This window comes from Grosmannia clavigera (assembly GCF_000143105.1).
Source record: "Grosmannia clavigera kw1407 unplaced genomic scaffold GCSC_108, whole genome shotgun sequence".
Taxonomy (NCBI): domain Eukaryota; kingdom Fungi; phylum Ascomycota; class Sordariomycetes; order Ophiostomatales; family Ophiostomataceae; genus Leptographium; species Leptographium clavigerum.
The window spans coordinates 1,232,853-1,256,566 of record NW_014040837.1 but is presented as its reverse complement, the minus strand read 5'-3'; the positions used below and the strand labels follow the sequence as shown (position 1 = coordinate 1,256,566).

General features: G+C 52.5%; 6 protein-coding genes across 6 annotated transcripts; 3 read left to right on the top strand and 3 right to left on the bottom strand.

Annotated features, from left to right (window-relative positions):
• Nucleotides 1-1,629: 1,629 nt before the first annotated feature.
• Nucleotides 1,630-5,640, top strand: CMQ_6988 (tol-like protein; the record flags this gene model as incomplete). The annotated part of the gene is made up of 1 exon (XM_014320674.1): nucleotides 1,630-5,640. The coding sequence occupies one exon, from the start codon at nucleotides 1,630-1,632 to the stop codon at nucleotides 5,638-5,640; it is 4,011 nt and encodes a 1,336-aa protein (XP_014176149.1).
• Nucleotides 5,641-6,227: 587 nt separating this feature from the next.
• Nucleotides 6,228-6,860, top strand: CMQ_6934 (uncharacterized protein; the record flags this gene model as incomplete). The annotated part of the gene is made up of 1 exon (XM_014320620.1): nucleotides 6,228-6,860. The coding sequence occupies one exon, from the start codon at nucleotides 6,228-6,230 to the stop codon at nucleotides 6,858-6,860; it is 633 nt and encodes a 210-aa protein (XP_014176095.1).
• Nucleotides 6,861-8,147: 1,287 nt separating this feature from the next.
• CMQ_6759 (lipid acyl hydrolase) lies at nucleotides 8,148-9,627 on the bottom strand (the record flags this gene model as incomplete). Its single annotated transcript, XM_014320445.1, has 3 exons — nucleotides 8,148-8,976; nucleotides 9,093-9,392; nucleotides 9,464-9,627. 3 exons carry the CDS (start codon nucleotides 9,625-9,627, stop codon nucleotides 8,148-8,150), a joined length of 1,293 nt encoding a protein of 430 aa, XP_014175920.1.
• A 1,961-nt stretch (nucleotides 9,628-11,588) lies between these two features.
• CMQ_6686 (uncharacterized protein) lies at nucleotides 11,589-17,510 on the bottom strand (the record flags this gene model as incomplete). Its single annotated transcript, XM_014320372.1, has 7 exons — nucleotides 11,589-11,811; nucleotides 11,919-12,068; nucleotides 14,129-14,169; nucleotides 14,233-14,255; nucleotides 14,573-14,609; nucleotides 15,952-16,046; nucleotides 16,241-17,510. The coding sequence occupies 7 exons, from the start codon at nucleotides 17,508-17,510 to the stop codon at nucleotides 11,589-11,591; spliced, it is 1,839 nt and encodes a 612-aa protein (XP_014175847.1).
• Nucleotides 17,511-17,822: 312 nt separating this feature from the next.
• CMQ_6524 (tpr domain containing protein) lies at nucleotides 17,823-19,289 on the bottom strand (the record flags this gene model as incomplete). The annotated part of the gene is made up of 1 exon (XM_014320210.1): nucleotides 17,823-19,289. The coding sequence occupies one exon, from the start codon at nucleotides 19,287-19,289 to the stop codon at nucleotides 17,823-17,825; it is 1,467 nt and encodes a 488-aa protein (XP_014175685.1).
• A 711-nt stretch (nucleotides 19,290-20,000) lies between these two features.
• Nucleotides 20,001-22,565, top strand: CMQ_6849 (het domain containing protein; the record flags this gene model as incomplete). Its single annotated transcript, XM_014320535.1, has 1 exon — nucleotides 20,001-22,565. One exon carries the CDS (start codon nucleotides 20,001-20,003, stop codon nucleotides 22,563-22,565), a length of 2,565 nt encoding a protein of 854 aa, XP_014176010.1.
• Nucleotides 22,566-23,714: the final 1,149 nt, after the last annotated feature.

Sequence of the window (23,714 nt, the reverse complement as noted above, 5' to 3'; positions counted from 1 at the left end):
GGTAGCAATGGATAAGACGCTTTTCTGTTTCTTACCTTGGACATGAATGCCGGCATTCGACCTTTCATCGTTTTTATTGTTGTTGTTGTAGATCTAACTAGCGTATAATAGCTAAGTACCTTTTTTTCTTTACCTAACAACCGATATCGAAGATCTAGGATACGATTTAGAAAGTATAGTAGGCCCAACGAATCACGTAAAGTTGGCGTTTCGCGCAATTATACAAACGCATTGCGCCCATGTAGCAACGTTACTATTACCCTCTTCATCATTCTTCGCTTTGAAGCCTTCAAAGGCCGGTATGGTACAATTATTTCGCATACAATAGAAGGCCTTCGCACTCAGCCTAGGAAGAGAAATCTTTCTTCAGGTTACAGAAGTCATTTGAATAAGAGATACCCTATAGAACATGTAGAAGTATAAAGCACCACATGGCCCAAAATGCGCTTCGCTACCCATAAGACACGCTATGAAAATCCATTTGGTTGTATCACATTCGTTCTTAGCCGTTCTCAACATGTCAACAAAGAATATAACCAAGAGTGTGACGTGATTCAAAGCTGATCCGCCACATAGTGGCGCTGTCGAGAAACTCCAACGCTGGCCTGCCTCTTAGAAGAGAGGGCGGAGAAGGGCCTATTGAAGATATTGGAGCATACCTAGTCCGTTCGACTTGAGCCATAGGCCAAGGTGAGTGGCGTAATGTGGCGAGCCAGATGTTAACCTAAAAATGTTAAAAAGCGATTGGCTCCCACCAGGCTCTGGTCAGTGTCCGGTTTGTTGTGGGAGACCTCCTGAGTGGAGATTCCATGCCCAGTAAGGATGCTGGGAGCGACAATGACAAACGTTAGTGGCCAAAACGCTGCCAATGTTCGTCCACTATGTAGTGCCGACGGCGAGCAGTGGCGTGGCGGGTAGTGGCAGTTTAGAGGGGGGTGGGAAGGTCGTTGACTGTGTGTGTTTTCTAGTTGTCAGCAGCGGCCAAACTGTGTTTAAAAACTGTACATCCCAAAGGCATCCATTTTGATTTTAGAGGGTGGAATTAATGATTACATTATTTCGTGCCCAGTCTAGGCTACAAGCTCTCAATAAAATAAAAGGATAGAAAAAATTCACCAGTCCCGGCTTCCTTCTTAAAAGTGCTAATCGAGACTGGCCATAATCCGTGATATCTAGGCAAGGTTATATCGTATAAAGAGCGTAATGTATTGTTCGATGCTTTTCTCGAGCTGGCTCTCGAGCTAACAGTTGTGCCATATTAGGCTTGGCAACTCGCTATTTGGTCTGCTGGTAAGTCTCCTAGCCAACGTAATTATAGTTATAGCACCGGGTCCTATGCTTTAGTAATGTTGGTATCTCCCACGATCGTGACATGTGAAGAATGAGGTAGCTTTTGGTGGGCCACCAAATAGCAGGTGCAAAGAAGGGGCTAAATGCCACGAGGGATGGGTACTAAGCCACCTCTCTCAGAGAAAACCCCTCCTTCGTCTACCATTTTCCGAGCCCAACGGTGCTTCACGTGATGCGCGGCACAGCCCAACGCAGTCATAATCTTTTTTATCCGTCTGCCACGGCACACACTTCAACACCTAACAATACACATGTTTTTCTATATCTATTGTTTTCTCAATGACTGACACGAGCGAAGAGCAAGTGCCATCGTTGCCTGCCGCTTCGCTAGCTTCGGCTTGCGAGGAAGCAAATGAGCTGGTTCGATGGCTCAAACTCGGCACATTCAACTCCGTGCAGACTTTTGGTGGTTTGGACGATCGCCCGCCGTTTCTTAACACAGAATACCAAGAGTGGATACAGAGCGAGCCGGGTGAAAGGACAGAAGAGCAACGAACTTATACATGTGTTGCTCATGGGAAGCAGGCGGCTGTGGCATATGCCGTTGTGCAGGATGTGCGTCAACGCTTTGCGGCAGACATGGCGACCGGGCGCGTCTATATGGCCTATGCGGTGTGCAACTTTCAGTTTCAGGCACAGGCGCTAACGATTGACGTTTTTCTAGCGTTGCTGAAGCAGCTGCTTCCTGAGCACTACAAGGCGGAACCGTTTTATACGCACAACATCCTGACCGGTGAAGAGGACTGGGCGGCGCCATCGCTGAATGGTGTGGTGCGTGTGTTGCAGGCGGTGCTCGCGCAGTTTCAGCGCATCATCATTGTGGTGCAGGACCCTGCCCGATATGCAACGGAGACGTGGGATGAGCTACAGGCCAGGATGCGGGCTCTGCAGACTAGCCACCGCGGACTGTATCTGTTAACCGTGGTGTCTGAACAGAGCGACGACGACGACAGGACATATCGTGCATGGATGGAGCGGATTCAGCGGCAGCCAGCAGAGCAAGCACGCCTGGCCGAGCAGGCGCTTTCTCACGTCGTGTGTGCGAACTTTCCGCTGACGGTAACAGCGCTGCGCGAAGCTCTGACGGTGAAGGAGGGGGATATAAGAATTGACTCACGGCGCATGCCCCCTATGGACGATATACTGGCTGCCTGTCTGGGGCTTCTAGTTGTATGGCCGCATGGCGACGGCGACGACGAAGACACGACGGTGCAGTTCGTTGATGCCGCTTTGTTGGACTGGCTGCAGCGCGAGCGTTCTCGCTGGCTTCCGCGCGCTGACCAGGACGTCTTGGCCACATTCCTCGCATATCTGGCCTCTTTACGCTCACGGTATATTCTAGGACGGACAAGGCTTCTCGAGCACCCGCTGTACTCACACGCTCTTCTGCGATGGGCGGACCATGCCGAGCGAGTGTTTGAAGACAGGAGTCCCGGTGCCGCAGTTGACCTCTTGAACTGTGCCTTTTTTTCCGACTGTGACAAGATGCAAAGTGCCGTATGGCTATGGCAGTACTCTCAACGCAAACACATAAAGTATGAAGTTGATCCTTACGACAGACTCAACCCCAGCGCCTACCATACCGCCGCTTATTTCGGCTCCGCGAATCTCGTGTATGCGCTACGTTGCAGCGCCTTATTTAGCGCTGATGTCAACGCACGGAACTCACGTGGCCAGACCGTGCTGACGCTGGCTGCCGATCTGGGGTTAATGGAGGTGGCACATGCACTGCTGCAGGAACCGCAGATGCCGACAATGCAGCAGTCTGTCGATGTTGACGCCCTCAACGAAAATGGCCGCGGGCCGCTGTTCCTAGCCGTGCTGAAGAGAAACTCAGCCATGGCCCATCTCCTGCTGGACCATGGTGCACATGTGTCTACCAGGGACGTCAATGGTGTGTCAATGCTCGATACGGCATCCAAAGGAGGCGACCCGGCCATTGTGGCGCGGCTGCTACAGCGCTGCGAGCAGGAGGAGCGAAATGAGTTGCACTCGACGCAGGCGAAAGACCAGAACAATGGCCAGACGGTTAGGAACACCACATACGAGGACGACACGTATGAGGATGACACAAGTGCGGACGCCAGAAAAGAGATCCCCCCTCTGCCAGACGGCCTGTGGCCGGACTCGGACGACACAAGGTACACGAGGGAAGATCCCGAAGACTACAAAGTATGCATGATGAGAGATATTCCGCTGGGGCCGCAGCCGGCGTTGGAGACGGAAAAAGACATGGAGAACGTCGTGACAGCGGCAGACAGTCCGCTGTGCGCGACATGTGCGTCGTTGGACATAGGGACGCTCTTTTCCAAGCCACCACCGCTAGATTGGGAAAATTCGACGCGTTTTGAAGTCGACGAAGGTTTGGTCAGCAATGCGTGCGGCTTTTGCAATCTGCTGGCCGGGTTCAGAGAAATGAAAACAAATATTAAGCAAATGTGGCTCGTTAAATCAAGCACGCGCCAATGGTTCGGCGACGACTTCTACCCGCACATCGCGAAAAGCTATGCGAAAGAGTATAGCGAGTCCGAGATGTCGCTGGCGGCTGTGGCTGCCGCGGCAAAAGTGGCCTCACCATGGCTGGACACACTTATTCTCAACGCCGATAACGGCCTCGGCTTTATCGGCCGCCTCGGCTCCAACGGTCCCAGCGGCCACTGTGCCGTCAATCTGCGGCGCCTATCGCCGACCACAGCCAATCTCGAGCAGGCACGCGGCTGGATCGACATTTGCAAAAAGCATCATTCGCGGTGTCAGCACCGGGTGCGCAAGCCGATCCCGCACTTGCGGCTGATTGACTGTGAGACGCGCGTCATCGTCAGCATGGACTCTGCGACCTCGATGACGACCACCTTTCTGGCTCTGAGCTACGTCTTTGGAAAAACGCCACCAGGAGGGATCATCAATTGTGTCGGCTGCAAAATCACGGAGACAGAGCGTGTCATTGAGGATGCCATCTGCGTCACTCGCCAGCTGGGCTACCACTATCTCTGGGTCGACCGACACTGCATACCGGCCGAGAACGAGGATGCAGACGCGTCACGCCGCCGCGTTGAGGCTCTTCAGAACATGAACCGCGTCTACGAGAACGCAGAGGTTACGATAGTGGCCGCGGCCGGAAGCGGCCCGTCGTTTGGCCTGCCGGGCGTCAGCTTTACCGCCCGTCATCCCCAGGTCTGCCGCCGCGTCCAGGGACACCTCCTGGCCAGCATCCCACCCGAACCCGCAGACATCATCAGAATGTCCGCCTGGTGGAGTCGCGCCTGGACCTACCAGGAGGCCTTTCTGTCCCATCGCCTGCTCTTCTTCTCCGAGCACGAGCTATCCTTTGAGTGCGGCGGCATGGTCGCCCGCGAGTCCGTCGATCTGCCGCTGCCCGTACGCCGCATTGAGTACGGGCGCCATGCTGACATCCATCGGCGAATCGTGATGCGCGATGGAATGCCAAACTTAGACGTGGAATACAGCGGCATACCAAAAGACTCTCCGATCGACCTCTGGCTCATCATCAGCGTGTACGCCAAACGCCACCTCACCCTTCAGTCCGACATCCTCAACGCCTTTCTCGGCATCTTCCAGCGGTACATAGATACCGGCCAGCCTGTGCATCACATGTGCGGTTTGCCGCTGGTGCAAAAGAACGTCTCAAGAACTCGAGAGAAGGCCATTCCCCTCGATTCCCTAGTCTCAAGCCTGTGCTGGAAACCCTGGAAAGTGGATGGCGTCCGGCGCCCGGGATTTCCCAGCTGGTCGTGGACCGGTTGGACGTGCACTGGAGTTGCCAGTATAGCTGAATGCGTGGTTTTTGGCAACGACGAGCCGCCAGACGTGGCATTGGTGGTGCCCAAGGACGCCAGTACCGACTCTCCCGGCCCAGTCATCCCCTGGCTCGCTTTTTCCGCCATGTCAGACGCCCATCGTGCCGTCTTGCCCCAGAACCTCCACCTGCGCATCACTGCGCCCGTCCTGTCCGCCACCTTATTCGCCAACACAGCCCGTGCCTCCATATCTCCGTTCATGGCCATCCTTCGCAGCGCCCGCGCCAGCTTTTACGCTGACGCACATATTTGTAAGGACACCAAGATCGACGCCGAACTTGGACGCCGCCTCGTTCGGGATACGTTGACCGCCGTGGCTTTGGGCTATGACAGCTCCCAAAACCGCCCGGGCCGCCTGTTTCTTCTCCTGGAAAAGGTCGACAACAGATGGCAGAGGATCGGTGTGGCCAGAGCGGAAACAGGCCAGATCACACAGTCTATCGGAGACGTGCAAACCATTGTTATTGAGTAAAAGATTACCTTGAAAGCAAGGTATCGCTCCATCCCAAAAAGCTTTTCAACTGTTCCAGTTGGAATGGAGAGACGATGTTGGGAGGACACCTTTGCTTCCGGTAGATAAATAACAAAAGAAAACAGTCTATTTTCTACTTGTCAAGCGCGTAGACACCGAGGCAAGAGTTACAGACAGGCAACTCGCAATTCTGGCGGAGACAGCATAATTGGTATAATATACATCAGCGAAGGAAAGATCAGACCGCTGCCACCTTTGCGGCCATGGTCTTTGCCGTCGGGTTCCCGGTTACCTCCATGTAGGGATTGTGGAGGCTGTGTAGCAACATGGTCGCAAAGCTGGCAACTGTCAATGACTTCATCATGGCATTTGTCCAATTGACATGCATCTGCACCTCGGCGGGGAGGAGGTCATTCCGTCCACGTCTGCATATGCGGTCATTCTCGTGGTATATGTCGGATCCACCTCTTCCACGTTGCGATGGCGCATCGCCACATGTCTCGGACGAGTGGCGAGGCTTTTTTGGATAGTGGCTATAGTGTCGATCTCATGTAAACTACTCTAACACGGTTTCCCACATTTATGGCATGCTGGTGCCAGCTGATGGCGAGCTAAACGCCTTTGGGGGGATGACGATGAGTCTGGACACAGCAAATCAGAAGAAGACTGCTCGACACGAGCTACGTTCCCGTCTGTCTCGGCATGGTCAACCTGCCGGAGAGCTTCTATTCAGGGCCTTGCTGCAACAGACTCACCAGCTGCTGCTGCTCTCGTTTGCCGGTCCCGATCTCACCCACCACAAGGCGCTGCCCTGCCACGTCGATATCCAGGCAGAGATGAAGCGCACCAGCCGCGAGCTCCGCGCGCTGGGCCTCTGCAACGAAGACGTCTGCATCCACAGTTGCGCCTGGAATGAGGAGGTCTGGCGCGTCATGTACTTTACTTTCGACCAGGCCTACTTTGAGTCGTCGGAGCCGGGCACGCCCGAGTCGCTCGAATCGTCAAAGCCGGCAAAGATGATCGAGCCGTCTGATCCGAGAACACTAAAGGTCGAGCTACTGGCAGGTCCGTCAGAGCTGCCTGTCCTAGAGCCGGCAAAGCCGCCTTTCCTGAAAGACTCTTCCAAGTACACGTCCGGACAACAAGTCCCATCTGAACAGACACGGTCTCCTTCACCTGCTAAGCGGGACTGGACCAGTTTGCAACATGAGCTAATGTAACGTAACCGGGAGATTAAATCCACCTCTGGATGCATCACCACTCTACTTGGGTCATCACGATTCTGCTTTTCATGAGGCATGATGAGGTCATCATCCCGGGTTAGTTTCTCGTACGTTGTGAAAGCGGCACCCTTACTCGTAGGGCATTGTCTTGTTGCACGATGCCATATCGGAGTTTTAGGTCGTTAACAACATTGAAAAGCTGTCGTACTCTTCTAGTCTATACATCTGCGATTTGTTCTCCCCTAGACTGCCTCCAGAAATGTAGTCGTAGTTGAGCCCGACCATGCGACCGTCAAGCTCTTCAAGGATAATCAGTCGAACGGGATAATATCTAGGTGGCTAGAAGACGCATCACAGGCTTATCTCCTCTCATAATATTTCGGCATACTGCCGTAAATCTGATTGGCAGATGTAGCTTTATAGATGTTAATGAATCGTAAAACATGCGATGATGGACATGCCTCGACTGAATGAAAATAGTACTCGATCTTAAAGTCGTATTGTCGAGCACGTTATCGTTTACCGACATTCACTTTCAATACTTCAAGGAAGGTCTGTTCACGGCTGCCTAACGGCTTGACCAAGGGACACCTAAGAGTCTTCAACAATGCTTCGAAAAACACGCTTACACTTTCAAGTCGCGCTTTATGCTAATTAAGACGTAACGGGGAATCGTGTTGCAACTTGAATGGAGCTCTGGGCGCCTACAATCTGACAGAATGGACCCAATCTTAGGTTGGTATCATCAGCTCGGCGGTCGTGTTCTTTGGCCATGAATGACATTATAACATCGATCAAACTGATTGCTAGTCGGGCAAAAGGGCGCAATGTCGTATTTATGTAAGCTGGCTTCTTGCCATTCAGCCTATTTCGGCCATGGAAATTGGTTGTAGGAAGGTCTTATTTGCCTTGAAGTGGAAAACCATCAAAAAAATGTTGCAGCTACATTGGCGACATGGGTATTATGGTGTCATGTCGTCGCACGAATGGGAAAAATTGAATTTTGGAAGGCATCAAACAGATGTACTGTGCCAGATGATTATACAACTTGTTTTGCAGGCCATTTTAGGGTAGATAAAAAACAATAGTTTACAAAGGCCACTTTCCGTTGGGCCATTCATTGCCGAGTGGGACCAGCCAGCCCATTTCAGAACTTCTTACCGAATTGACTAGTCTGTATGCAGCGATATTGATTCCATAAGGTCTCATTCTGATCACCAATGAGATATGGTATCTGGGCGCAGGCTTCTGCATGCATCAAACCTCCCTGAGAAGGCCCACTAGCTACGGCAATGCCGACTCTGCCTTCAGGGATAGTGGATGGCTTGGGTCCGGATGGCTCACAAACCGCGTCCACCTCTCCGGGTTCGCTTCCAGTCTCAGCCGGGCACAGTTGACAAGCCTCTGGGCACAGTCCTGGATGACCTTTTCGACGGTAAGCTCATTGTTGTACCTTTCTTTCTCGTAGTACTTTCTGGTGAGCTGGAAGAGTTTCTCGAATGTGCTGTAATGGTATTGGTCCGGCCTGAACGAGCCGGCTCCCTTCTCGGTTGCGTTTTCGCGCAGCCCAATGTACCACTCTGGAGTGCCATTTGGGTCAGGACCCGGCGGTGACTTGGTCCAGCTTGGCAGAAACGGCTTTCTTGCCTTCTTTTTGCAGTGGCCGAGTTTAATATCCGACAGTCCAGTAGGCACGTTTAAGCGATAATACGCAGCACGAGCAGCATTGGTGGTGGTGGTGACGGACAGGTGAGTGCCTTCCGTCTCTGTGATCCCGTTCTTTGCCCAGAACATTAGGGACAGGATAGACTTGCCAAAACGGCTCTCAACTTTGGACTGGCCCGTGCCCAGGCTGAGCAGAAGCGACGCCTTGCCATGCTTGGGGTCGTCCGGGCTATACATCTGGATCGCCTCATTCCAGGCAAGGTCGGCCGGGTTGTTATTTCCGACGCCACCATCCATGTGCTTGTGCTTCTCTATTCGGATCTTTCTGAAATAAAAAGGTGCGGCTGTGGTTGCCCGGCAGACTTCCCATATTTTGGCCTTGGCTTTGTGAAGGGACTTGGGATTGAGCTCGAGCAGTGCTTCGCCTTCTGGGTACCGCGCATGGTGGCTATATGTTCGCCAGAAAAAGGTTTCTCGGGTAGGGTTGCCATTGCGTTGACTGACAACTGCCCTGTTTTTAATTTGTTTAGATGAATAGCGAGATAGCAGAAGAAAAGAACTTACACCTTGCAAGTGCCATTTATACGGGGGGGATCCACTGGTTCTCCATCTTCTCCATCTTTTCGATTTTCTGCATAGTCATACTGCCTAAACTCCTCTTCATGACCAATGCACTGTTGCGTACCACTGTGGCAGTGACAGTGTTTGGTAATTACCGTGTTGATGGCATTCACGAGCTTTGTGGAACTGAATAGCCACTTGTGCCAGGGCTTTACCGTAAAGATGACGTTGCTGAGCTGCCAGTAGCCCTTTATGCAGTCGTCGACGCCCATCCGCAGCCTCCCAAGCATAACGGCAATCAAACTAGGGGGCGAACTGTCAGCAACGCAAAGACGCTCGGCTTGGCTTACAGACATGGAGACAATGCAGCCTACCCGCCAGTGCTAGTGCCAATCATAAAGTCAAAGAAATAGCACGGCAGTACATCTGCTATAGATACCGTGACCCTCTGCTTGTCTTTATCTTGTCGTTTCTTCAGAATTTCCTTGACCAGTTTTTGGTTTTTCGTATCGTTAAGCAGCTGGACAACTTCTTCCATGATTCTTCTCATGAGGAAGAGAGTCGAAAGTCCACGAACGCCTCCGCCATCTTTTCAGGGGGTGGGGAAATTCAGAAGCCCATATCAGCGCAAGACTATAATAGTATGGATACAATTGCTTCTGGGTCCAAGGGGGGAAAAGAACAGAAAAGAAAGGAAATAAACCGGACGAAAAGGGGGAAAAGGTTGAGCTCCTACCTAAAGATAGAACGATCGGAAGCCAAGGGTCTTCGATCGTCACGGACCCAGCATCGGGATCAGAAGAGGAGGAAGTCGAACGGTCAGTGGTGGAGAGGGAGGGCATGCTTGCTTTCTTGTTTGCAATGTACTTATTCAACTGGACAGCAGAAAGGCAGAAAGGAAGAAGCAGGCGTTGATGCCCAATATGCAGGCTTTAAATACTACGGAACAGTTCATCGTGCTCTCTTGTTTTGACCGACACGCCTTCAGCCTTGTCAATGACAATAATACAATAATATCACAACGCAGAATTGGCCGCCTCGCAGACCCCTTCTGGTCCTTGAGGCCGGGAAACCTCCCCCCTGGTCAGCAATTGCCGCCCTACGAAGCATGTCAGCAGACGCCTCTGAGCGCGTGTGAGAAAAAACGCCCGTCACATTTTCGTCCGCTCGAAATTCGCCAATCGCCTTGTATCGGAGGATGGTCGGGCGTTCGACTTTATTGCTCAGCCGCCGCCACGTTTCAATTACGGCCATATCACATTCGTCCCGTGCGTCCGCAGATTACAGCCCAGCCAATAACACCTGCCAGAGGCTCAACGAAAGAGGGGCTAAGAGAGTGGGAACAGCAAACAATCATGCGGTCAGACGGCCGATTAGGTAGCCTAACGAAAAGGATTGTTTCCCCCCCTCTTTCTGACTTTTCTCGGTTGTTGTCGGGCTTGCCCTTGCCTTTTCCTACAAAGTCCATTAAAGCAGGCCATCTCATAACTCCTTTTTCACCGTCTACCTTGTTTTAGCAACTCTCCCATGTTTCTAGGACTTCTTGAAAAGAAAATAAACCAGATCTAAACTATCAGCCCTCGACTTCAACTTCAACAATGGGGAAACGGCCATCGTTCGGTTCTCACAATTCCACAAGTTGCTCAGATAGACCAAGGCGCAACAGCCATGTGGTGATCTGGGACCCGGTTCATAAGGAAACGCAGACAGCCCTTTGGGACGAGAAATATTCCAAAACTGGTGAGCTTAGAAACAAAACTGCCTCTCTGAAAAGATGGATGCACAATTCCCTCCCGCACAAATCTGGCACTGACACTTGAGGTTCTCTCTTGCAGACAAGTTCGATATTGGCAGGCTTCAGATGTGGGTCGACGTGAATGTCCCAGCGCACGCAGACACGAAAGAAGCTAGTGTACATGTCGCTTCTGTGCGGCTTCCCCTCAGAGTCGTGGCACGGAGGGTTTTTGGAGGATACAAGGAAATGCGCGTGGTTGAGTGTCACTAAGAGAGGCATATGGACAGGTTCGAATTCGGGGCACATCTTCTATGGAAGGGGGCGTTTCTCGGGGAGTTGTTCAGGGATAATATTACTACTCCGTATAAGCTCTTGTTTAAGACCGCTCATTTTTCGTGAACGGTGTAATACAATCGAGATAGTTTGTCTAAGAGAACAGCAGGCTCTAAAATGGCAAGTGCAACTGGGGGCGTTGTCCGGAAATGTGACTATGCGATGGACATTCCTTAGGTCATGGGAGAGGACCAGTAGATCGCAAAAAATTGGTACCGACAGGATTCAGGTTTACACATACTAGTCCGCTAACCGATGCAGCAGCATATCAATGTCAGCCCAGGCGGCAACACGACTCTCCAACCAGCCGATGGACAAGGCGAGACCAGACACAACCGTTGTTAACTTTTTGTCCTTACGTCGTATGATTTCCTATAGCAGGTATGTCTGTTCGTCCTGGTCGGCCCCTGCCTTGGCCTCTTCGGTGCCTGTTATTGTTGCAACGGCCGTCCATATAGCTCGTGTCTGGACGGTCTGCGTAGGTAGACATCCCGGCGTGCAGCTTGGCCTGTGTGCGTGACTGCAAACTCCATAGCCAAAGCAATGTTCCTGGCCGCCTGCTTCGTCGCCGTGCCGACACTACCACCACACTGCCACAGAGACACGCGCGACATGGTGTACCAGTGCCCGGCGCCAGACCCAGTAGTCGAGGCTCTGTGATGGCAAGTCACGGCCGATGATGGCGTGCAGCAGCAGTATCACGACTGCCACACCCATTTCGCCCGGGTTTTGCAGCATCGCGGGCATTCGTGCACGCTTACGTCAAGACCTGGGCAACGAGGGTGTCACCAGTGGCAGCTACTACCGCATCAGAACCCTCTGGGTCAGGCAGATCGTGCGTGTAGCGGTACAGCGAGACGACCGTGTCCAGACGGCGCAGGATGCAAACGTTCCAGTGCAGTTCCGTCGCTCTGCACAGCGGCACAAAGAGCATCGTGACAGAGGCGATAGATAACGACTCCCGTCCGAATCACTCTAGATCAACAACAGTAGATTTGGGTAAGAGGTGTGCAAGGGAGTCGCAGAGCTGAAGAAGGATGTGTCGGGGCAGTCACTAGCTATATGCTAGACGCTATATCCCGACTGTACACTATGTTTTGTGATTGTGTTCAGGTTTTCCTTTTGGGCCGAGTATCAAGTACATCCATAGGATTGCGGATTTTATTGTCGGTGGTTCCAAGGAGCTGAAAGGCATTGCTCCCGGATAGACGAGGATCGTATCCAAGCAAAGCAGCCTCGACATCCACCCTTCAAGCAATCGTATACATCATGATTCTGCCAACGCACACAGACGAGTGGCTTCTTGAGGACCGATTCGTGCTGCGCCTAACCTGATCTGTGCCCATTCCGCCTGTGGCTGCCCGTACGACATCCTGCTAGAAGTCAAAGCTGTCTCGCTAAACTACCGCGAAGACCCGGCCTAGGTCAGACAGCCCGCGGCCTGACACCCGACGGCGAGACTGCCATGGTCGGCTTCCTCGACTCCAGCTGCAACAGCCCCGGTTCGGCTACCATGAACGCGCTGCCCCGTGCGGCCATCGTGCGCTGAGTCCTCATTCGGTCACTGGCGCAGTACTACAATATGGCGCAGCAGATGTAGACGTGGCAGCAGAAGCATATTGGCAAGGTCGTTATTCCTTGCAACGAGAGGTAATTGGTTGGGGCTGCCGCTATTTTTACAGGAGTGCAGAGTAAGGATCTGCCTTATATGAGGAGGCCTCCTATTGTGATGCTATAGGCGCCTAGTGAGCATGCGTGCTCTCGGAGGCAACAATTGGGCAAGGAAATCGCTCCTAGAATCCGTTTATAAGTGCTAATGATGGTTACCTACAAGACGTTACAGGCGACACACAACAACCCTTATCCAGTGTTCTTCGTCCGTATTGCCTGCAGCTATTGGATACACAACACAAAGCGGCGGGCGCAGTCAGACAGGTGATCACATCCGCGCCCAGCGGCAGTTGGAGGGAGTCAAGCTTCATCTGTTAGGCTTCATACACATAATTAGACGCACCAAATCTCCGAACTCTTGTGTTATCTACCAAAGCAAGCCTGCTGCATAGAATTATTACACGGACGGCTTTTGTCCAAAGACGTAGCGGACACTGTAATATGTGTGTATGCGTTTGTCTTTGACAGCCCTGCGCAACTGCATAAGAAACACTTGATACTCGGCTTCGCCCAATCCTAAGACGTCGTTCCACAGGAAGGTAGTGTATCCTGTATGCAGTCAACTATCTTGGACGCATCGACGATTTTTCTGCATCGGACAGGGGGTAAGAAGATCGCCGAAAATAAGGAACATACCTTCCAGGTCGCTTAGCAAGGCCAACAAAGCATACTGACCGATCTCAGCCATCTTCTTATCCGCAGGCCAGCCGCCTACAGGCAGCTTAAAGTTCTTCTCTGTAATGTTCATAAACCCTGCTTTTTCCATAGCCTTACGTTGCATGCCTTCTTTAACAACAAGGAACTGTCGACCTAGCTTAGGCATTCCGTCTTCGTAGAGTCGCCAAAATTGATTCAAGCATGGGGCTAGCTCGTCTGACTTATCGTCACTTTGGTGTTCGGGGTGCACTTCGCACGACTCAAGCCAGCCGCCTGGTTCGCAGCAACGGTAGGCTTCAGCAAAAAGTGATTCCCAATTCGTTGCAGCCCCTGCCATGTAGCGAATGTGGATAAAATCAAATGTATTTTCACTCCACGTCCATGGCTGATTGGCGTCATCAACTTCAAACCTAGTGTTTGGCGGCACCCAAGTTGACTGGATCGGTGAGATGTCAGTGCCGAGCACTTGGGCGTTTGGAAACTGATCGCCAATGTCGCTAACAAACATAAAGTCAGTCTTATTCGTTTCTCCACATGCCCGTATCGTGGCTTAGATTACTGCCATATCTTCAACATCTTGGCCGTATTCATTCTATAAATAAACTACTAAGACAAAAAGGGTGTATATCAAACTTTCACTTACATTGCCCAAGTGCCAGTACCAGTGCCAATATCAAGCACATTCTAGTTATAGATGAACCTGTCAGTTATATATATATATTCAGTTATGTTCTAACTCAAACATACTTTAACCTTGTCGGTGATAGGCGCTAGAAATAAAGCACCGTCTAGTAATAGCGTTAAGAAGTGGTGTCTATATATAAGCGTGTTAGCTATAAAACTAGGCAACGGCCTTAAAACAGCCAATAATCAAATCATACATTATATCCATTGATTCTTGTTGCTGGCCATCATTAGGCATAAAGTAATTTTCGTACTTATCGCTGTGGAAGGTCCGCCCGTGCAATGTGCGGTACTGCAAGATGCTGCTCGACACAGACGCCGTTGAAAGCCTAAGCATGTAAGCTTTCTTTTCTATCGGCCAGAGACAAATATTTGCCTAGAAGCGATTGGGGTGGAAACATACGCGACATCATCGCCAAGAGCTGAGTCCGAATCTTCACCTAAACCGTCGCCCTAGAATAATAAGCACAAATATAGAGTCCTTTCTTCCTCCCTTTCCTCTTTACATACATACTCTCCGACTAACAATTCGGCTGCTAATAAGGGCTCGTCAATTATAGGCAGTTCCACAACAGGACTAACCAGTCCCAGCGCAAGTCCGCTGCCTGTGCTGGAAGACATGGCTGCAACTGCTTTTGTTGTATTAACGCATAACGCGGAGAACGGCAGACGAAGAGCTGCGCATTTATATTGGTACAAAAAAGCCAAGGCATGGAGAAGAGATATAATGAGAAAGAGGGGGAAGGCGTAGGCCAACTATCTTGCATACGAACAGGTTCGGAATCACACGAAAGCAAGAGGAGCAGTTCCACAGTATTGGTGGAATCAGGCCAGTAGGACGGCCCTTGTAGCCCATACGGTTAGTCGGTATACACCATGGAGACGGAGATATGCCGAATACTGAAATTAGTGGAAATCATGAATTTAAGGCAGCAGTCTTGGTGGGCCCGGTTGCATTTTACGTTAAGTGCGCGTGCTTTCAAGGGTGGGTATTGCAGGTCGGAGATATCGCATTCGTAAGAAGGACCTCTACGGAGTACGGAGTACAGAATTCCCCAAAAGTAGTCCGTACGTCGTCGTAATCCGTACACACACACTGCGTAAATATTACTGGGCTAGTCTAGCGAATGGAAGAGCCTATCTCTGACGCTCGACAAATTAAAGAGGTTAAAGGCGGAAGATGAAGCTTGATCCATTTCTTAGGGTTCTCAAATATCACGTCGTTGCCTACTCCTTTAAGAAGTGTCGCACCTCTCTACGAGTAGGCCTTTGACCGTTCATTATAGCACAGTACAGTGACAGAATCATTTTCGTCACTCAATGCAGAATTACGGGATGTCTCGAAGCCATTTGTAGTAATCTATGCTGGCTGATCAACTATTATTGAAAACTGATGTACGTTGCCTGAGGCGCCACGACATCGCGGTAGAACGTGGCCCAGAACTTTTCCATCTCAAACGTGTTGTGACTGTCCTGACCCGAAAAGCAGAACCTGATGCACCTTTTGGCGACATCTCCATATGAAGTGCCCACCAAGTCGTACACTTCGTCCATGCTCTTTAGCGCAGAGTCGCGGGGGCCCATAAATGTTACAGACGGAGTGGCTATGGTACACCGTGCCTTTGGCATTTTAGTATAAATAGTTTAGATGTGTCTATGCAGCTATCCCACTGGGTTGATGGTGTTCTAGAGGTCAAATCACCGACCCGCGTAGCTGATCCTACTCCATCGAATACGTCCACGACGCTACCAACTCATAACAGACCCTTTGTAATAACATACTCCGGACTTGCCTCCGTATTCCATCCAGCGGCTCATAGGGATAGCGTTGACCATCGAAGTCATGTCTTTGGCCCAGTCCCTGGTCCATGCATATGCTAGGAAGACAGCCATCCAATATCGGCAGAGTCGTGGACTACTTTCCTTCCAGGAAGTTTCGCCGACATCTTTATCTTTGTCGCGACGTAGAGTCCTTCGGATATGAACCTCCTCCAATGACAACCTTGTGGGTCAGCGTATTTTGTGTTCCAGTCAGCGCTTAGATTCGGGCAGTTTTCGAGCTGCTCCTTACAGATGTCAACTGCGGCTATCTGCAATTGGGCTTCGGTCATGGCCTCCCGAGTGGCCTTCTCCCACATTGTACGGCTGTCAGACCGCGTTAGAACAGGATCGATCCACTTGATTCCCTCGCTATGAAAGCTTGTCATGTCTGGAGTCCCCGCCTCATCAACCGAGAAAGTATCGGGATTTAATGCGACTATAGTATTGAGAAGGGCACGGCGAGAGCTGACCTTGATGCCATATCGCTTTACTCGCAGATTGGCATAACCTTTTGACCAATCTCTCACACCTTTCTCGGGGGTAACGAGATAAACGTGAGAAAAGATAGAGAACGCAATCCAAAAGCATATAATGTATGCATTCGAATTCTTGGTCACAGCTGCACCAAGGGCAAGGGCCCATTGGCCCATGATGAAGATGTGGAGCAACCAGTAGAAAGCCTCGATGACGGCAGGAGAAAGTGGAGGCCCAGTCGGCTCTAACGGTCGGTTTAAGAGGGAGTTGACGACAGTGCTCTCGCCGTAAACGACAAGCCAGTCAGTCGAGTTCATGTGCTCAGAAACGACGAGGAGACGGTTAAAGATGCTTGGCTTGCCGACAAGTAGCTGCCGTGGCTGGCGTCCGTACAGGGCGACGATAACGACACCCGTAACGGGAATAAGTGAGAGAAAAGCCAACGCAATCCAGGCCTCCAAGATAAAGGACGCGACAACAGTGCAAATGAGCAGACCCCATCCCAACAAGGCAATAGCAAGATAGCTGGAGGAGGCATTGCGCAGGAAATTAACAAAGATTCGACGCCATATTGAGCTGCTAGGCAGTGGACAATGGTTAGGGTCGCGGCGTGTTATGTGGACGACCTCTAGGGCTTGTATGCGCAAGTCGGAGCCGAGACCTGTTGTCATGTTGTCGTGCCTATTCTCAATCTGAATGATAGGGTGGGCGGCCAAAACGAGGCGGAGAGTCTCGGGGTTGCTGGCAAAGTAACGCTCTCCGTAACGGCCGTCAAGGGTCTCAAGCGCAATAGTCGTGCCAAAGCGGTCCTGGCAGCAGCCCGGGCTAGCAAACTGAGGCCGTCTCGCAAGTAGCACACGGCTACCTGCCGGGGTGATGACCCAGCTCCAAAGCGGGACGGCACCGGAGAGCTCGAGGACGTGCAGCTTGGGCGGGATAGCGACAAAGTCGATGAGGGCTGAGAGCGGGAGGATGCCTGCGAGCTCCGAGGCCCATCCGTGGCGGCGCAACGTGTCTGCAAGATTGGAAGCTACTTCCTGAATCATGTTGGGCAGGCAGTCGTAGAGCGAGTTGGGTAGATGAGAGGGTGGTGAGTGAAGCTGCCGAGCGCAGTCCAAGGTGTTTAATGTTTTTTTTTTTTTTGGGGGGGGGGGGGGTCTCGTTCTCGCCAGGGCTGGCAGAAACAGGAGTGTACACTTTCTGAATTGCCCTGCCTTGTAAAATACGTGGCGCTGCGTAACCCGCGGGATTGTCCGATTCGATGGATGGACTATGCATGTCAGATATTGGGACCACCAAGCAGCGAGGAAAACCATAAAAAATCAAAATCTTCCTTACACAGCCGCATTAAGGCCGCTCTATCTGCTAGGCGTGTGACGCCTGTGAAAGTAGCGGCGGATCCGTCGTTCCCATTTGACACTGGAAGCCGAATATGCATGCTCTTGGGGGGGCGGCTGTACCGATTTCAGACGGCTAGCACTCGCGAGCGTCTCTGGGTGGTCTGTTCCTAATACCGTCTGTCTCACATCCAGCACCCGCAGGTAGAGCTGTTCAGCATCCACCAACCTCCCCAGGCTGCTGAGCGCCAACGCCAGGTTGTCCATGTTGGCGAGCGTGTCCGGATGGGTCTCCCCGAGCGTCCTCTCGCTCCACTGCAACACGCGCTGTCCAGCCTCCGCGGCCTCCTCGAACCTGGACATCCCGCACATTACCTGCATCCAGATTTTGACGCTCTCCATTGTGCGCTGATCGTCTCGACCAAACATCTTCTCTCTGCCGTCCAGTGCCCGTCGGCTCATCGTCTCGGCCGCCCCGTACTCGCCCTGGAGGCACAGCAGCTCGGCCAGATTGTTAGCAACTGTCAAGGCGTCTGGGTGGTCTATTCCTAATGTGTTTTCCATCCCTTTCAGTGCCTCTCGATATTTTGTTTCTGCCTCCTTATACATTTTCAGATCCTGCTCGACGAGTGCCAGATTTCCAAGACTCTTCAGCGTCAAGAGGTCATTATATCCTAGAATTTTTTTTCGTCCGTCGTATACCCGTGTGAACAGCTTCATGGCCTCTTTATAATCCTCTTCTCCATTGCTCTGTAATCGTAATAATGATGCAAAAACTTCGGTACTGGCAAGAGCGTCAAGATGCGTCTCTCCCAGCGCTGCCCCCAACCCGGCCGAGACGATCCGGCTCAGCTCCTTCGCATCGCCGTAGTGGTGACGGTGCTGTAAGTCCGAGACCAGATTGCCGATTTTGCTCAAAGTGTCGAGGTGCTGCTTCTCGGAAGCATCCCGTGCAGCCCTCTGGGCTTTTACCTCCCTTCTCGCCACCGCACCCGGGTCTCTTAGAGCCTCCGTCATCAGGAGCCTAGCCAGCTCGGGATAGCCGCTGCTCTGCGCCAGCATGTCCGGTGTATTTCCCTCGAGGCCTGCTGCCTGGGCGTGAGTGTCGGCACCAGACTTGAGCAGCATCGAAACAATATCGACATTCCCTAACCAGGCCGCAATGTGGAGCGCCGTATGGCCGGCCGAGTCCATCGGGGACACAGCGGCGTCGTTTCTCAGCAGGAGCTGCACCACGTCTGCGTGTCGCGATCCTGTCGCCAGCATCAGCGCCGTGTTTCCGCTATTGTCTGCGGCATCGATGTTGGCGTCTTGGAGCAAGAGCCGGAGGACGACCGCTCGATAACCCCGCATAGCTGCCACCAGCAGCGCCGTCTGGCTGTCTTCGTTTCGCGCCTCAATATTTGCACCGGCATCAAGGAGGCGCCGCACCTTGATCTCATCGCCATCGTGTGCCGCCTTTAGGAGCGCCTTGTCGCTGTCAGCCATAATAAGAGAAGGCGAAGTACATGTAAGAGCTGATGTCGGGCGCCAACGCCTAGCGGCCGTAAGGAGGCTAATGGAGGTCTGAAACAAGCAGATCCAACGTTCCTTAATGCCGCCGAAGATTTTTACGGATTACGGTGTACATGCCCTTAAATTGTGTTACTAAGCAAAGAGCTAATAGCGAATTGGGATATCATAGCAACTGCACAGAAATAGGCGGCCTATTCTACTGGTAATTATACGGATTTTTCTGCCGCCTCTCCGGCCTATCCCTCTCCTTTTGATCGGTTAACTTCTGTTGCTACTGTCGCATCCTCCTAGGCGGCTTTTGTCTGCGCAGGCTAGGCCCTAGGTCGGTGCCGGCGCTGTAGGTGCCGTACTGGTGCTACCGATGCATTGTATTTGTCTTGCCAGCTGGTGGGCACTAGATACACAGTTGTACAGGCCGCTACTCTGTCTCCTGTGCTGCCTTTGCTTCCTGCGCGGCCGCGGCCGCTGCTATTTTTTGCTTATATAAGAATTGGCGTTATTCCCGTGTTATCTACTGTGTACAGGCCTGCACAAATGGCGGGCGTCCCGCGTGTATGAATTCCTAACGATAGCCTGATTGGTCTATTTACGTGATGCTTCCGTTGGGCATTGCACGGTGGGTTGGGTCATGTTGGGTTGGCCCGACAGAGAGGCAGAACAGACAACCTGGTACAGACAAACACAATGGATGCAGATTACGACGAGCTGAGCGGTCCACGGATGCCAGTGCCCGATGACTGGCTCAGTGGAAATCCATTGCGAGACCTGGACTTCGTTTATCTGGACGTTGGTACCGAGCTCCTACAGAACAAGTACACTAGGCTCACCTCCGTCTGTGCCAACTCTATTGATGACAGGGCGTCTTGGGGCACATACAGCCCTGAACCTCTGCGCCTCATTGTCCATCGTCACCTCGCATTCGGCAATTCCCTGGCTCGGCTCTGCTGTGCAGCCGAGGTGCAGAGGTGTCGGCGCAGCAGCTGCTGCCGGCAGAGGGAGCGGATGAGCCTCGTGGCACCGCACTGCGAGTGGACCGCCTTCCGCGACTGGGTCGTCACGGCCATGGCGTGCCAGGCCATGTTTACGACGGCGGAACGGAGACGGCCGGCGTATATGCATTTGGTCATGGCGGTCACGCTGTGCCACCGCCTCTTGGCGGATCAACTGGTGGAGACAAAGGAACTCGGATGCAATCTTGTCGACCGTCAAGGGCAGCATTCCATCGACCTGGCCAGCGTGTCCGAGCTGATCTACTGGATGCTCACCATCCAAAATGCCGACGGCCTGGGCAGCCTCATCGACGCCAAATGGGGGCCGCAGTTCCTTCCCTCGTATCTAGTCAGGGAGAGCGTCAGCCGGTCGCTGGAGACGGCAGAAGTTCTCGGTCTGTGCAAGAATCGACTCTGGAATCTGGTGGGCGTCATGGAGCGGCGGGAGATGGACCTTCCCGGCCTACTGGAGCACGCACGGCGATATCCGGCCCTGTTCAAGCAGCGCGGCCACGGCAATTGCTCACCCAAGACCTGTCCATTTAATTCGCTGGACACGAGCAGGATGGAGCAGCTCCACAAGACGGACGATCCCCACGAGTGCCCGCTGGTAGTCTACCCGGTCCAGCTGCTCGAGGCGTCTATTCGCCGCGGCACGGGGTCGGTCTGGTCGCGGTTCGAGATCATGCCCGCCGTCGTCAAGCCCGGCTTCCGTTATGCCGCCATATCCCACGTATGGATGGATGGCACAGGCATCGGCATCGGGCCGCAGGCTGATATCGGCGTCGTGAACAAGTGTCTGATGGACTTTTTCCTGCGCATAGCCGAGCGACTCGACTGCGACGGCATCTGGTGGGACACGATATCCCTCCCGACCGACCGGGCTTTGCGGCAGAGATGCATCAACACCATGCACGAGAACTACCGGGCAGCTGAGTGCACTATCCTGCACGACAGCTTCCTCCTCAATCTCTCCTGGACCGACGATGGGAGTCCTTGTGTGGCCATTGTGCTCTCGTCCTGGTTCACTCGTGGCTGGACGGCGCTTGAGCTGTACGAGTCCCGGCGTGTCAAGGTACTTTTCAAGGGACCTCATCCGAATGAGCCCCTAATCAAGGACCTGGATGATGATATCTTGGCAAAGCACCCGGGAAGCTCCACCCGCGCCCACTGGATTGCGACCTGCATTATCCAGCGTATGCGCCGGCAGACGGCGTCCCGGCCAGAGAACCGGCCGATCGCAAGCATGCGCGACCTGCTTGCCGTCCTCCGGCCGCGCAGCGTCTGCCGCATCGATGACAAGATGACCATTGCCGGCCTGCTGGCCGACCTGCCACCAGAAACAGGCTGCAGTGAATGCAAGAATCTGGTCACCGCAGAGGGGGAGGCCCGAGAACACCTCCAGGAGCACATCAAAAGACACACGTCGGAGCGCATTCTCGTGCACCTGCCCACTATCAGCCACGCCTCTCTGCTACACGGGAAGTCGACCATCCGCGAATCCGGTCCGTTTTCGTGGGCGGCCATGGCCATCTACGACATGCCTGTCGGGACATCTGGCGATCTGGACGACGCCAACCAGAAAAGCAGCCTCTCCCTAACTATAGACAACCTCGGCGGAGCGACTGGATCTTGGCTGTACCGGGGGCTCTCCGAAGATGACTGCGCCGAGGGCGCAATTACACCTATAAGGGACGCTGACGCGACCACTGTCTCGCGCGTGGCTGCAGCGCTGCAGAACCGGCAGGCTTGTGTGCTTCTTCGCGAAGGTCACAGCTCGAAGCCGTGGCTGCTGGCTATGGCCGTGGGACGGGGTCAACATGTCGGAAACGGGATAGTCGAGGACGTGATCGACTGCAGGTACGTCGGTGCCGTAAAGGTAACATGGATAGCCGAGTCAACCGAGCGGACGCGGCAACCAAGTCACTATGGTCGTAGCATGTTTCGCATAGGGTGTGACGGCAACAAAGGTGTCGTGGACGTGCAAGAACTCTTGCCCGACATTGTCCGAGGCGGCTACCGGGCATCTGAAAACCCCCCCGGGGGGGAAGAGGGAGGTTCCTGGAAGACGAAAATATATACTGCAACACCACTAACTGAGAGACTACGGAATGAGCTACTAAATGAGGGGGAAGGAAGATATGAGCAGGATCCTGATGATTATAGCGATTGCGATATTCCAAGCGACGAAGAGTGCTCAAGCACTGACAGCGAAGGTCGCCCGATACCTTGGACATCTTCCTCGGGTTTCATCTATTGAAAACTAACGAGGTAGCCTGCGTCAAAATGCCATAAGATGCCAATCATCTCTGCAGCCTAGATATCTGGTAAATCAGCTATAATCCAAGAGATGTGACCGCATCTTCACACGCAACTGTGAAATGTACCAAGCATTAAGTCTGCCCCGTGGTAAACTCAAGAACTTTGAATTTATCTGCAAGGACTTGCGCATAGTCCTTTCGATACGGTGTTCTGTCCTAAAAAGCAGCAAATAATTAGCAGGGGACTAGAATCCTCTTTCATAACGAAACATACAGCGCCAAAGCGACGGTAGCATTTTGCTAAATGTAGCCAGGTTACCGTGATCTTGATTGTACTATACTTCAAATAGATGCATCTTCCTCCCTAACATTACAACGCAATGCAACAAGACGAGTCTTACAGTGCCGGATACAAGTTATATATAAAAGAGTTCGGAATTTTAACCCTATATGCCTGCTTCTTGGTTTTTGGATCGGCAACTGTATAGGGAGTATGGGTGCCTAAAACGAGGCTCTGTAGCTGTGCCGCAGCAAGTCAGAGCAGTGACAGACTAAAGGTACTTTTGAAGGAGGACGTGTTTTTTGTATGACGAGATTCGTCCTTTATATTGAGCTTTTATCTGATATTTTTGCTGTTACGCTTATCGTGTGGTTGTACGAGATACTACAGTGCGATTATTAGCAGTCCTTACATGCTGTGTCGATCTAGTAAACCAATATCCATTCCCTATATTATCTTGTTTCAACCTTCTACCGAAAGAAGAGAGAGAGCCAACCTCGACCGCGAGTGGTTTCGCCAACGTCGACCCTCCACTTTACGGTCACGATGCGTGGTACCCAATAGTCCTTTTCTAAGAAAAAAAGCGCCCCAATTGGGTCGCCGCCAACGGACACATCTGCACCAGAGACGAGCTGTCAGGGCAGCTTGCTGTCAAGGCCATCACGGCCCAGCATCAAATCTCGTCGCCGTCAAGGCAAACGTACTCTTCGCCGCTCGGCACTGGCTACCTTCCGCTTTACAAATCCTGCTTGTCACACCAATGCCCTTAAGGTGGTCACACCTCCATCCACATTTATCAAGGTCCATGTTATAGGACCTTTCAGCCTGCAGCAAAAAGCTCGCCGGAAGATGGCCGTAAAACAGCACT